The sequence below is a fragment of the Glycine soja genome, chromosome 13 (assembly GCF_004193775.1).
Source record: "Glycine soja cultivar W05 chromosome 13, ASM419377v2, whole genome shotgun sequence".
NCBI lineage: Eukaryota > Viridiplantae > Streptophyta > Magnoliopsida > Fabales > Fabaceae > Glycine > Glycine soja.
This window is the reverse complement of record NC_041014.1, coordinates 25,321,590-25,336,483: the sequence shown is the minus strand read 5'-3', so window position 1 is coordinate 25,336,483 and position 14,894 is coordinate 25,321,590. Positions and strand designations below refer to the sequence as shown.

At 30.4% G+C, this 14,894-nt stretch overlaps 1 protein-coding gene across 5 annotated transcripts; it reads left to right on the top strand.

The window, feature by feature from the left end:
- Positions 1–3,287: 3,287 nt before the first annotated feature.
- Positions 3,288–8,609, top strand: LOC114380819 (diaminopimelate decarboxylase 1, chloroplastic-like). 5 transcript variants are annotated; one of them, XM_028339880.1, is made up of 9 exons: positions 3,288–3,384; positions 3,661–4,179; positions 4,665–4,839; positions 5,349–5,498; positions 5,797–5,958; positions 6,675–6,860; positions 7,406–7,528; positions 7,655–7,744; positions 8,251–8,609. In XM_028339880.1, the coding sequence occupies exons 2-9, from the start codon at positions 3,680–3,682 to the stop codon at positions 8,329–8,331; spliced, it is 1,467 nt and encodes a 488-aa protein (XP_028195681.1). In that variant the 5' UTR covers positions 3,288–3,384; positions 3,661–3,679; the 3' UTR covers positions 8,332–8,609. The 5 variants fall into 5 exon arrangements, with proteins under 5 accessions (XP_028195681.1, XP_028195683.1, XP_028195684.1 ...); XM_028339882.1 differs by having other exon boundaries at positions 3,329–3,384; positions 3,650–4,179; XM_028339883.1 differs by lacking the exon at positions 3,288–3,384 and adding an exon at positions 3,412–3,475.
- Positions 8,610–14,894: the final 6,285 nt, after the last annotated feature.

Sequence of the window (14,894 nt, the reverse complement as noted above, 5' to 3'; positions counted from 1 at the left end):
CTACCACAAGTTACACAACACATTGAAGCAATATACATACATATTGGTTTGATTTTGATAAAAAAAATAAAAATGCTTACCATGTTTGGCCCTCACGATGAAATGCATCAGATTTTGATCCAAGCCTCATGAAAGCCATTTATTTATGGATGCTGTGTGAAGAAAAGAAATTCAACAAGGGGAGTGCAGATTTTGCATTATGAATAATGTGATTATGGTCCACAACACAAACAAGTCGCGAGTCTAATGCTGATGATAACTGAAACAAGCGAAAGACATGGCTGTGCAATCATATGCACATATGAAATCTCTCTCCCCCTCATCATTACAATACAAACTTTTGACATGTAAGTTTCTTTCTGAAAAACCACGTAGGTCACTTGTTTTAAACTTGGATGGAATCCATTTTAATAAATAATTCATTTTAAATTATTGAACGTAATTGTGAGACGTATCAAAGTTAAACTCAATCGTGAATTTATATTAGAGCATATATACTTTTCTCTCTCTCTTTGAATAGTGCAAGAATTAATTTTCCAACATACAATAACAATTAGGAGCATAATACGTAATAACCCAAAATAGTTCTTCTAAATTAATTTTAAGTTATTAAATGTTTTAATATTCACAAGATATAGTATGCATCTTTTATTAAAAGTTCATGGTAATAAGTGTTTTGAGAATATTGATTAAATTAATAAATAAAAAATTATTTAAAATTGATGAAGTAGTATGTTGAAAAGTATGATGAAGCACATTACAAATCGATAAAAAGAAATGTTACGTGTTAGGATTATTTTTATTAATATAATCATTTTCTAACAAAGAAATAGATTATTAATATAGATATTGAATATATACTGATATATCATATTAATATTTAATGTACTTATATTATGTATATCAATTTTCTTTACTAACAGAGATATCTATTAATATGATATATCATATCGTTAATATAGATCCATAATATTTATATTAAAAATTTAATTTTTATTAATTAAAAGTAATATCAATAAAAACCAATTCTAGGTTGATTGATAAACTAATTTTGGTTTAACTAATTATTTAGTCCTAATATCTATACTATCCTTTTGTTTTAGTCTTTATATCTAAAAATTCTACGCCTCTGTATATTTATGAGATGAATTTTATTTACAATGTTAAAAAAAAACTTTGAAGCTAGTGTTTTATTTTTATCTTATTGTCGTATGAATTCAACAGGCAAATTGATTGTTTATATCTTAATTAATTTTAGAAAATAATAATATGGTTGAAATTTCTAATCAAAAGCTTAAAATAAAAGACTATTACCTTAAAATAAGAGCAAGGCATAAAAAACCTTTGAATCTCTTTATATATACTCTTGGGAGAGGACCCTTTTTTGAGATAAGGTATCTTTTAATTGATAAAAGTAATTTTTTAAGATCATTAAAGTGAGTACCATATCTCAATAAAATATTTTGCATATACATTATTAGAAATTAAATCTCTAACACTTTAAAGAAATCTAACTATCTATATCAGTATCAAATTTTGTTTGTCTAGTATGAGGATCTTTGTTAGGATAAACTTAGGGAGGTCCAATACATTCTCAAACTCAAATTGCTAGAGGATTACTCCTTTGATCTCAAATATTTCCTCTATTTCTAATTATACTATTTTTTTAGAAATTTATTTGTCTCTTTTATAAGATTTTTTTAAATTTTTAAATCAATTAATTATTTTTTCCTATATACTTTTACCTAATTATTTTCTCTCCAAACATTAATAAAAAATAATTACGTAGATAGAGAGAAAAAAAAGTAATTTTGGAATGATAGTATAAATAATTGACAAATTTAATGTGATTAAATAAATTAATTATTTTTCTTAAGAAGCACCACTTAGTTGAAAGAGTTCTATAATTAGGAATAATGAGACTATAAGAAGAAAAAAAATGTCATACTAACTAACAAAGCTAGTTAACCATGTTTAATTGTATTAATTTCAATTAAAAAGTATTTTTTTAACTTACCCTAAGTTGAAACTTGGTATTAAAAATAAGAAAAAGTCATTGAAATTAATACTTCAATCAAATAAATAGTATTTTAAAAATAATAATACTAAATAAAGTAAAATTAGTTAAAATTTTCTTATATTTAAGAAAAAAAATATGTTTTTTCATATATATTTAAGACCATGGAGTATATAGGATAAAGTTAGACATGTACTACTTTTGTCCCTAATAATAAGATATAGTTGATTAGTTTATGTTTAGTAAAAAAGTTAATTAATTTAATTGTTAGCATTTAAGGGACTCAATTCTTTAAATAAAATGTATGAATTATTATAAATTATTTGACATCGTCTTGGATTCCCGCTGATTAGGGGTGGGTAAGCGGGTCGGTCCGCCCCGCATAAGCCCGCATTGGTAGCGGATCGGGCCAGTCCGCCCAGCTTTTTACACGAACCAAATAAATTGGTCCGCCCCCGTCCCGCGGACCCCGCGGGTCAAATGGGCCGATCCGCGGGCCTAATTTTAAAAGAATTTTAATTTTAATAAAAATACAATACAATCAAATTAAGTTCAATACAGATGTAAATAAAATATCAATAATTAGTCAATTACATCGATAAAATAAATAATATCTTAACAAAAGAAAATCCAAGCAATAAATCTAAAATATGAAATTTAAACATCTCCAACAACAAATGATTCCATATCTGAAGTAGCTTGAGCCTTCTCCGTCTCCACATTTAAAAGTACAACAACAATAATAAATCAGCCCCAACAAAAATAGGATAAAAACAAATTCTAGAGAGAGAAGAGATGAACTTTGTGTGGTGGCGCGGTGGTGGGCCGAGGCTATGCCGCTCTGGTGTGTCGCGTGAATGCGTGAGTGTGAGTCACGTTTTGTTTTTCCTTGTAAGGGAAAGAGTCGTATGACTTGTGTGCGCGTGAATACGTGGTGGAGAAAAACCGTGAGAAAAAATGTTCTTAGCCTATATTATTTTAAAAGAAAAGTTTAAAGTGAAAAAAAGAAAATCAAACCTAATATAATTGGGTCAGGGTCACACAAATCAAACTTAATACGGACTGCAGGCAACCCACGGACCCTGCGGGCCAAACCCGCATAGTCCGCGGGTTAAGCGGGACAGACAAAAAATATATAACATAACCATGAACCGTTTAAAAATATTGGTCCGTAACTTGCGTGGACCGCGAGCCCCGCGGGCCAATCCATGGACCTGAACCCGTTTACCCAAGCCTACCGCTGATAAAAAAAGTTGTTAGCATTAAATTTGTTTATAGATAATAACTATCTCACGAGATTGAAATTGATCTGGGACTTGCACTTGTTCCTGTTTTGTGGGTTTTTGCTGCTTTAAACTTCCCTTCGGGTAGGCTCTCTCTCGATGAATTAACTGATATTTGCTTCTGCTATTGTGTATCTCAAACCAATGTAACATTTTTAGTCATTTCCAAATGCTTGTAGGACACCCTTTGTTGTCTTGTCTTACTTTTATTTTTGTCATGTTATTGCTTTGCCCCATCACACTCAAGTAACCTTTCTGCAAAAGAAAATGTTAATGCTTTCATTGCTTTGAATAATTTGTGTTTTTATTTATTGCAGTTATGGTAGATAACTGAGATTAATAGGTTCAGTTTGTTTTCAGGAACATCATTGCCACTTCCATGGCTGCCTCACACATCCTTTATAATCCTCCTCCCCTTTCCAAAACTTTTATTAATCACCCTTTGAACCAAAACCCTTCTCCTCAAAACCTAATTCTACCACTCAAAGCTACTATTAAACCGCGGGTTCTTAGAGCAGTTCACTCCCAGAAGATCACTGCTAACTCCTCGCTTCATAACTCCGATACTAGGACTCGTTTTCAGCACTGTTTCACAAAGAGTGAAGATGGGCTTTTGTATTGTGAGGGCCTTAAAGTGCATGAAATTATGGATTCTGTTGAAAGAAGACCTTTCTACTTGTACAGTAAACCTCAAATTACTAGAAATGTGGAAGCTTATAAGGACGCCTTGGAGGGTTTGAGGTCTATAATTGGTTATGCCATCAAGGCCAACAATAATTTGAAGATTCTGGAGCATTTGAGGCAGTTGGGTTGTGGTGCTGTGCTTGTGAGTGGGAATGAGCTTAGATTGGCTCTTCGGGCTGGGTTTGATCCGACAAGGTTGAATTACACTTAACCCTTGGATGTGTCTACATGTATCAATGTATTTGTGGTTTTTTAAGATCCTTTATGCGCAGCTATTATAGGAACATATCCTGTGAGAACATGATGGTAAAGATTGTTTTACCTATGTCTGATTTTGACCGTACATTTAGATTGTATGATCAAGAGTTGCTCCTTTCATACTCTTGTCTCTCACTTGATATGCTTCCCTACTCTGTATATATATGGGAGGGAGCATGTCTGGTGAGAGATGAGAGAAGTCAATCTTGGTCATCCATTAACTTCTTTCATGGGAGCATGCTCTGATTTCTCTCACCTAATATGTTTCTGATATATACAGATCTGTCATCTGGACCTTGGTTAGCTTTGATTAAAAATTATATTGTTTGGCATATCTCTTAACCAGTTCTTAGTAATTCTTTTATTTTCTTGAAAAAAGTGTAATATTTAGGGTATTTGTGGATCAACACATTGGTGAATAGGTGTATCTTTAATGGCAATGGGAAAGTCTTGGATGATTTGGTCTTGGCTGCCAAAGAAGGTGTTTTTGTCAACATTGATAGTGAATTTGACTTGGAAAACATCATAGCAGCTGCAAAAATTGCTCAAAAGAGGGTGAATGTTTTACTACGGATTAATCCTGATGTGGATCCGCAGGTATATAATATTGTTAAGTTTACTTCATGACTTAGAAAGTGTTACATGCCACTTGTGTTCACTCACACCCTTTAAGGACTTTTATAGCCAAGATGTTAATGTTTTGTCAAGTATGGCTAACTGGTAAACAACTGAAGTGACAATACACACAAAAGAAGACTCCCATAAAACTTAAATGTTTTATTTCTTCCAAAATTAAATTTTGGCTACTTGTACTTTTAAATTTTGAAACAGGTTCTGTTATTATCTTATTTTCTCTCTTCCATTGACATTGTTATATAACCCATTTCATTAGTTACAATAGATTCACTCTTTTCTGTTCCTTTTTATCCATGACTAGAACATGACCTTCATTGTTACCAAAACTTTATTAACTGGTTGTTCTTGTTACTGACTGCTATATCTTGGCCCAACTCAATTCCTCCAAATCTCCATCTCTCAACTTCATTTTCATATAATATTTATTACAATGAAATTATCTAAATTTTTTTTATCTTTGTTATGCTTAGGTCCACCCTTATGTTGCAACAGGGAATAAGAACTCCAAATTTGGCATAAGAAATGAGAAGCTGCAATGGTTTCTAGATGCTGTGAAGGAGCATCCTAATGAGTTAAAGCTTGTAGGGGCCCACTGCCATCTTGGGTCAACAATCACCAAGGTAATTCTCAAAGTATTTGTGTTTCTTTTTATTTCATCTACTCCCATTTCACCCTGTATCAGATAAATCTGAACTGAACATCACAATAATTGCTTTATTATTGCCAACCAAGTTTATTTTTTCTTTTTCGTTTGTTACTTTGGGATGTTCTTTTCTTCTGTCTACTTTACCCTGCTTGATTCTGTATGATTTTATAGAGTAACCATGGACTCAATTTTTCCATTGGATAACTTTTCCTTATCAATTTGCACATGCTTTTTAGTTGTAAACATTCTTGCTTTATTAATTTTTTCTTCAGGTTGACATTTTCAGGGATGCTGCCATTATTATGGTTAACTACATTGACCAAATCCGAGCTCAGGGTTTTGAAGTTGATTATTTAAATATTGGTGGTGGACTTGGGATAGATTATCAACATTCTGGTGCTGTCCTTCCTACACCCAGAGATCTCATTGACACTGTGAGGACTTGACCTCAGATATCTCACTTTATCTTCCCATAATTTATTTGATTTATGTATTAAGTTTGCAATCTTTATAAGAATAAGGAATCACTATTGGATGATAAATGAGCATTTTTAACATTGCAATATGTATAGTTAAATGCAGCATGTCATAGGTCGTAACATGCCGGGACATCTGAAAACTTACCCTTTGAGAACTATCACTTGCATAAACTATATAAATGTATAGTGTTCAGTGTTTGAGGGGCCACATTACTGCCATCTTTTGAGATGTATTTATTAATTATCCGTTTTTTGGTGAATTTCCATACAATCAAGCGGCCCTTCACTAGTTACTAGTGGCTCATAAAGATCTTTGGTAAACTCTTGCTATTTTTTATTATAGTTGGTAATTCATATTCATTGTATTGATATGATATCACAATATATACTATTTACTTTGATATTTCATTTGGTATTTATTTATTTCAGTTCCACATCTGATATTTATTTGTCTTTACACATAAACGCGAGAAGATATGTTCATCTTTATGTTTGTGTATGTTTTAATCATGTATAGGAACATCTTCATAGCATTTTTGGACAATTTAGACATGTTCTACCGATTCTTTCTCTAAATGCTTTTCATAAGCAAGATGCTGTATATTTTTCTTTAATTATACAGTTCATGGTATTCCAGCAAATTTAATATTTTATGCTTGTGATTGAAATAGGTAAGGGAGCTTGTTCTTTCCCGTGGTCTTAATCTCATTATTGAACCAGGGAGATCACTCGTTGCAAACACTTGTTGCTTAGTTAACCGGGTGACAGGTGTCAAGACCAATGGATCTAAAAACTTTATTGTGATTGATGGAAGCATGGCCGAACTTATCCGTCCTAGTCTTTATGATGCTTACCAGGTAGTTATCCAAACAATCTACCTCTTTTGGTTTTACACAAAGTACATCAATACTGATGCAGACATATAACGTAGTGTTTTCTCATTTGAGTTTTGGGTTTGATGCTCCCTCCTTCCTGATCTATGTAGGAGACTAATTAAGATTCTAGACCCTTTGAGTGCATGTGCTTTTATCTTAACATAAAATGCTCTATTATTACATATTGTGCTATCAACTGAAAATATGCCTGACATTATATATTTGGGTTATTTGGCATCCTATCCTCTATGTCCTCCTTTCTCATTCCTGTGCCAACTCTTAAAAAAGAAAAAGATTCTTTTTTTTAGCCTGGCAATTTAAGTTATTATAATGCATTTGAAAGATATAAATGTATAGGTACTTTTGCCTGCTGCTTTGGAGTTGATAGACCTCTAAAAGACTACGTATGAGTTCATTATGGTCTGATGCTACCCAAATGTCACTTGGTTCAGTTGGTTGTGTTTTTTATATTTTTGGGAAATTTCTTCTCGTTGAATATTGAACGGAATGTCATTGTTTGGTTGCAGCATATCGAGCTGGTTTCCCCTGCCCCAGCGAATGCTGAGATAGCAAATTTTGATGTGGTCGGCCCTGTCTGTGAGTCTGCGGATTTCTTAGGAAAAGATAGACAACTTCCAACTCCAGCCAAGGTAATATAACGTAAAGATCTTATAATTAATTAGTTCAATAAAATACTTGCTTAACCATCTGTACAAAACTATGATTATGATAATGCCTGCTTGATTTCACTATCTGAACCGAGTTTTACTTTGCAGGGTACCGGTCTGGTTGTTCATGATGCTGGTGCTTATTGTATGAGTATGGCATCAACTTACAATCTAAAGATGCGGCCTCCTGAGTATTGGGTATGAAACTGCTTCTTTTCAATTGCTAATTTCATTGGACTGGCTTCTTTTATGTTGAGGGTAGCTATTAGAGGAATTTACATGTTGACAACCATTAATGAAAGTGGGATGTGTTACTGAAACATTGATTAATAAAAAGTTATCGCTGAAAATTTTATTCAAGAATGGTGGTTGAAATCCACTCTACTCTTTTAGAGTTTTAGTGTACCATTCACTTTAGAAGAACTGCAACTGGGTGATTTTCCCTCCTTTTGATCCTTATTCCTTTTTCCAGCTTTACATCTATACAAAAAATAAATAAAAGGATAAGAATATTTGGTATAACATTGAATAAATCATGTCTTGTTAGCAACATTGTTATTAGCCTTACACCTGTTGTAAAATCCCAGACTAGTTTGAAGTTTTGCACCACACCACTTATAAGAAAACTTTGCATGAAAACACTGTTTTAATTTATAAACTATTTGTCCTTAAATAGTAATATATTATCTTCTAAAATATTTTAGGTTGAAGAAGATGGATCAGTAAGCAAAATCAGACATGGGGAGACATTTGAAGACCACATCCGGTTTTTTGAGGGCCTTTGAAGAGAGACCTAATTTTTTGGCAGATTTGTGTGTAGCTCAGGTTTGGATTTCTTGCTAGAGAATGTAATGACATTTTTTTTTCTTGATTCCTCATTCTGGTTTATCTTAGCATTCTAATGGAGACAGCTGATTAGAAAAATTGACCATCTAAAGTCAACTAAATAAAATTGAGATGGAGGTCAAAATTCATATTTGGTGAATTTAAGTTGATTTGACACTTCATCCTATATTCTCCTCAGTTTTTAGTTTCCTCAGTAAACTAGCTTGTAGCTTGAAAAGTGGTGGTTAATGGCAGACACAACAATGACAACATCTATATTGGTTTTTGTTTGATATAGCATGTTTGAAAACACATCTAGAGGCACATTGGATGTGATTTTTCATGTCTTGACTAAAGCAAATAATTTTTGCTTCCACATTTTTGGACTGTTATCAAATTTTCAAACTCACTATTAGGTGGTGTTTATGTTTTGGACTTGCTTCCTTTCAAAAAGAAATGTTTTGGACTTGCTTCCTTTCAAAAAATAAATGTTTTGGACTTGCTCTACATGGTGAATTATAATAAGATCCAAGGAGCTCAATTTTCAGATTTAGCTGAAAATATCAGATGCTCTAGCATCATAAAATTCTTTTTGAAATTTTAATTTTGATATATTAATTTTAAAATTTTCATTTTAATATTTTATGTTTTTGAAAGTTTCATTTTAATTTTTTTTTCATTTTTCATTAAAAATGTTAGTGTTTCATCAATATTTTAAACTTTGACGGAGCATTAAATAAAAGTGAAATAATTAATGTAACATAGTGGCCACTAAAATAATTATTTCAAAATTAATTTTAGAACCTCTGAATGTATTGTGGTGACTACAGCTAGAGATTAGAGAGTTTAATTGTAGAGAAAATGGTATATGTCATGTAATGGATCTGGAAAATGATTTTACACTGATATCAGCATAAAATGGTGTAATGGTATATGTGTAAAGATTTTTATAATATTAACTAATTAAAAATGACTTCATATGATTTTTTTTAAAAAATAATTATAACAGAAGTTAACAATTTTTAATTATATGGCTATCTGATTAAATTACAGAGTAAGAATATTTAGTGCATTCCAATTAAATTCATGTGTTTGTGTAAAGGTGGCAAATAGGCCATTCGGGTCAGCCCGGCCTAAATTTCTTATGGGTCGCAGATTTATTGGTCCAATCAGATCCATCGGTCTGCTTTTGTGCAGATTTATATAAATTTTATAAGAAAATAAAATTAAAATAATAAAGGGAATTTTTATTTCCACTCCCCTTTATTACTAAACCACTCCCTCTTTATTTTTCTTTTCCAAGAACATCCAAGTAAATACACTCCCCTTCCTAACTCTCTACAATGAAGGCTTCACCACTGTCATCGACCGCGACACACACGAGCACAGTTTCATGGGAGACGAGACGGTGGCACTCGACCAACAATCTTTCATGGCCTGGAGGTTGCTGCTATGGAAAGAAAAACATACAAAATAATTGATCAAGAAAATACACATAGAGCCCTTAATAGATAAGATCTACTACAAAAAACAAAGTAAAGCAATGCATCAGCCAATAAAAATACAATCTTTATCAAATTTCATTTGCAAATTCCACTGTCTTTGCATTTTATTCAATCCTAGCTCCTTGAGTCCTTTTTTTGTTTGCATTTCCTTACATTGCCCGGTTAGTCTTTATAATATAACTTATTTTCATAAAAGCCCACCACGTGTTTGACAAAAGACATCCACGTTAGCTCAAACAAATTTCCCTAGCCTCTGCATTTATCAAAACACATTTTTATCTTTATTGGGAGCATCATGCTTGTTACGGCTGTCGACATAGCAGAGTTTAGCGGAGATGAAAAAGCATTCATGACGAGAGAGACTACGGAGTATGGAGATTTAAGAAGGGAAGTGTATTTTACCTGGGTATATTTGGAAAAGAAAATAAAGAGGTGTTCTAGAAAAAGAAGGGGAGTGGAAATAGTAACTCCCAATAATAAATTGGTCTTCGAACCTAAATTCTATAGGTCTGACTAGCCCACTAGGCTTAATATTGGCCCGATTTTTTCAGAACTAAAACTTAAGGGTCCAGTCTGGTCTTATTGTGAGTTGTTTGGGTCATACCCAATTTGTCGCCTCTAGAAATGTGGATATTTAATTACAATAAATAGATGCTACAACTTGCATATTTAATTATAATTCTCATACAATTTTCTTTCTTTTTATTTAAATATGTTCTAAGATTGTAGTTTTAAAAATTGGTTTCGGAACGAACTAACCAGTTCGGCCGAGAATCGGTCCGGTGACCAATTTGTTGACCCCAAAAAATTGTCTCATCTTTAGAATTGATGAGAATCGGTCCAACACCAAAGAAAAAAAATTGTGCAAAAAGCTAGTTTTAATTTTTTTTCAATATTTCTCATTTTTAATTTTAATTTAATTTAAAATATATTTATGTAAATAAAAATATATATTCAAGAATTACACTAAGTATACATTACTTTTTCAATTATTATTATTATATCTTATAAAGCATATAATTTAAGTCATTTAAACTAATTTATAATTTTTTATATTTTGTTACAATTTTATATTATTTTAATATTTATAACATTAAAAATATATTTATTTATTTACTGTCAATTCAACTATGGTTCAATCACACTTTAACCTTAAATCATAAACCAATTATTTTACTAGTTCGATTATTGGTCTAGATTTTAAAATATATGTAAGATTTATAACTAAATACAAAATTTGAATCAACTAGTTGCTAGCATACACTTACTTATTTTTAAGAAAAACGTATTTTTAGTAAATTATAACTTTGAGTTTTTAAAGAGTTTGATTTTCATGTACTATTATAGTAAAGATTTTTATATTATCAATCAATGTTCTTTATAATTTTAAAGTAATTAATATAAAAGTCAATAAATTTGAGGATGATGTAAAAAAAATTGCACTATTAACATTCTAATTAAATTCTTTTAAAAAATATATTAAAAATGCAAGTTGTATAAATATTCATTTTAAAAAACAAGTATTGGTAAGTTAACAAGTCATAAACCTTGAACTCTTTTTTTTTTATTCATATAAATTGAATTCAAGTACTAAAAAATTTAGAACTCACACACTATTCGATCAACAATTAAGCTACAACGTGTTTGGAAAACCTTTTGTTGGTGACAAACGTAGGTTGTGAGAAGTTACAAAGGTATTACTTTTGTCCCAGACTTAATTTTGGAGACTGTCCACTCCCTTGGTAAAGTCTTTTAGCATATCACTTCAAATACTTCCGATACAATGTTGTCTTGGAAATTATTATTATTATCACGTGCAACCACATGCGTGTGCATTAATTCTCAGGTTCAAAATTAATAATTGAATAAAGTCCTTTTCAAAATGTCAAATTCAACTTAAAACCTGAAAATCACGGGAAAAAAATATTTATCTATCCTTATGAGTTCACAATTCATTTAATTTATGAAATCAAACTATACTACACATATTCTAATTGTAATATTTCAATTTCAAATTAATAAAGAAGAGGTAACTTTCTTCTGCTCCAGATATAAAGCTTTTCATTCTTTTTACCATGATGACATGACCATTAATTATTCGTGTGGAGACATGCATTTAAAATTGGTTCTTCTATGAAGAAATTTCTTGTTGCAGTTGGATTGCACTACCCACAAAGGTACAGTGAGAAGAGAAGAGAAGGGAGAGGGTTTTAGTTGGGTTTGCTTGTCACTCTGGCAGAGCCACCCACCATGCCCACACAGATTGGTCCACACTTTTTAGACTTCATCTTCCTTTCCGGTGTCTGCACTGCCCATATCCTCAATTACATTCACCCAAAATAGGGAAGCAAAAATGAATAATCATCTTTCAAGTATTCAATGTATCCAAAAACTTTCAAGTGTTCAACACTCCCAATTAAAACATTTTAATTTTTTTCTTTTCTTTTTTTGGTGAATTTTGTAGAACATAATATATTTAATTGCATTTAGTATTACATAGTGAATGAGAAAGAGTTGTTTTTTTTTTTAAAGAGAGAAAGTGTTTTATTGTATAGAAAAAGAAACATAACTTTTCACATGGTTATGGGAAAAAAAATCTAAATTGTATTCACTTTTAAAATTTAAAATAAGAAAACTATAACCATGGCAGAATTTTATTAAATTGAAATTCCAATGTATTTTAAATTTAATTAAAAAGCATATATGTTGATACCTAATTGTTTCATTAAAAATTAAATTAAAATACATTTTGATCACTCAAGCTCTAATTATGCTAATTAAGTCACTCAAATTTTCTTTTAAGTTATTCTTTAGCCGAAAGTTAAAAATTAATTCTTTAATATACTAAGATCTATTTAAAAAACTAACTTTTTTCAATAAATATTTTTTCATATACATGAATTTAAGATTAAATTTATAATTATATACTTAAAAAATAAGATTATTTGTCAATCATATCAGATCATATTAATTAAATTTTCTCATGTTTGCAGGTCCTTCAATCTTGATTTTACCTAATATTCAAGTCATTAATTTGCTAAGAGTAAAAATACATTCTAAAACAATATTTTTTGCAATCAACATCTATAGAACAATTAAGTCAATATAATTATCTAACACATTTTTAATTTATTGTAGTCTAAAAACCATGTATTCTTTAGCTAGTACATTATATTTACTCGGTGTCAGTGTTATGTCATGTTCAGTTTGTGATACTAACTAATTATGTTGTATATTAAATGTAATCAGAATAAAGAATTAGATTGCAAATATGAGAAAAAAATTAAATACTTGATATAAGTAAACTTTTTGGAAACAAAATCAGACAATCATATAAGTATTTGAAACATAAAAATAGTAGTGAAATCATTCTAGATGAAAGAAAGCAGTCCAAAATAATTTATCCCATGGTTTGATTTTGCTTACATAAGGAAAGAAACATGAAAATGTAGGTGGGCACCATATTTTTCCTATTCCTTCTCATTTGGACGGAAACCAATAAAAAAAGATGATCGTGTGTATTAAAAATAATAACCTACTCTTATATATATATGTATATTCCTATTCCTTCTCATTTGAACGGATACCAATAAAAAAAGATGATCGTGTGTATTAAAAATAATAACCTACTCTTATATATATATATATATTGTTAAAAATATTAGTTTGGAAGAATTCGATCTCACAACCTCCCTTCACCTCTTTCCTTAATCACGAGTGAATCTTATATATCATATACATGATTATCTTTTAGTATAAGTGTGTGTGTTAATCAGTTATATTATTAATATATTTTAAGATATTTTTTAATTATAGCTTGTTACCGCGTTCATTCTAAAAAATAAGACTTTGTACATTAACAAATCTCATAAATATTTACCAAAAGTGTGTACGTGTTATCAAAATCCTATATATATATCCTCTATTTTCTTCTCTATCCTACTTTTGCTTATAAAGAAAATAGAAAGATAAAAGAAAACTTATTCTATTTTCTTTATAAACAAAAAGAGGAAAATCAGTTGTTTTTTTTTTTAAATTGTGAGAAAGCAATTACATTAAATACCTAGAAAGAACACTTTATCATTTATAATCGTCCTGCATGATTCACAGAATTGTTTCTTGTATAGAATACCTGTGTTTTAGAAGAATAAAGAGATATAGAGAGAGAGAACTACAAACAAAAACAAGAGGAGGAAAAGAAAAACTCTTTGGTTCCATTTTCATTCCTCTCAAACAACATAAAAATCATAAAACTTTTTATTATGTTTTTTACCTTTTTTTTTCTTTTGATGTCTTTCATAAACCAAACACACCCACAAGGAAAAATAAATACAATTAAACCAAAAGAAAAGTATTAAAAAATAGAGACAAAAAATGTTTATATGAGAAGGGTGGGTTGCCTCTAATTTGCAAGTGGCAGTCCAAGATTGATAAATTCAAAGGGATGAATGATGGATGGTAATGGCGTCAATGGGACACAACATTCCAACGCGTGGAAGATTGTTTTGTCACTCCTTTTGACATCAACCTCATTTCTAAAAACATATCCCATCCAACAATACAATTACAAATACAAAAACACAAGGCAACGCTAAATTATGAATGAAGAGAAAGAAACCAAAAGGGCCATGGCCATGAAATGAAACGTAGCATCTCTCCCTCCACGCACTGCCTCCCTTTGTTGTCTTGTAGTTGTCAAATTAACACAAACGTGTCGTCCTCACACTTGTCACTTCTTTCATCGCCTTCATTAATTAACTATACTAGTTATTACTCATATTTTAAGGATTTTGAATTGAAAAGAATATGAAAATATATGGTATTGTTAAGTTTTGTGTGATTATTTTTATTTAAATTGTAATATTTAAAGACTAATTTAATATTAAGTTATTATATTTTTTTTATAAGTTTAACTATTAAATCAGAATTTTTATTTTTCAGGATTCAAAATTGTTATCAATTTATATATTCAGGAACCAAAATAATTATTTATTCTATTTTTAAATTTAGATACAATG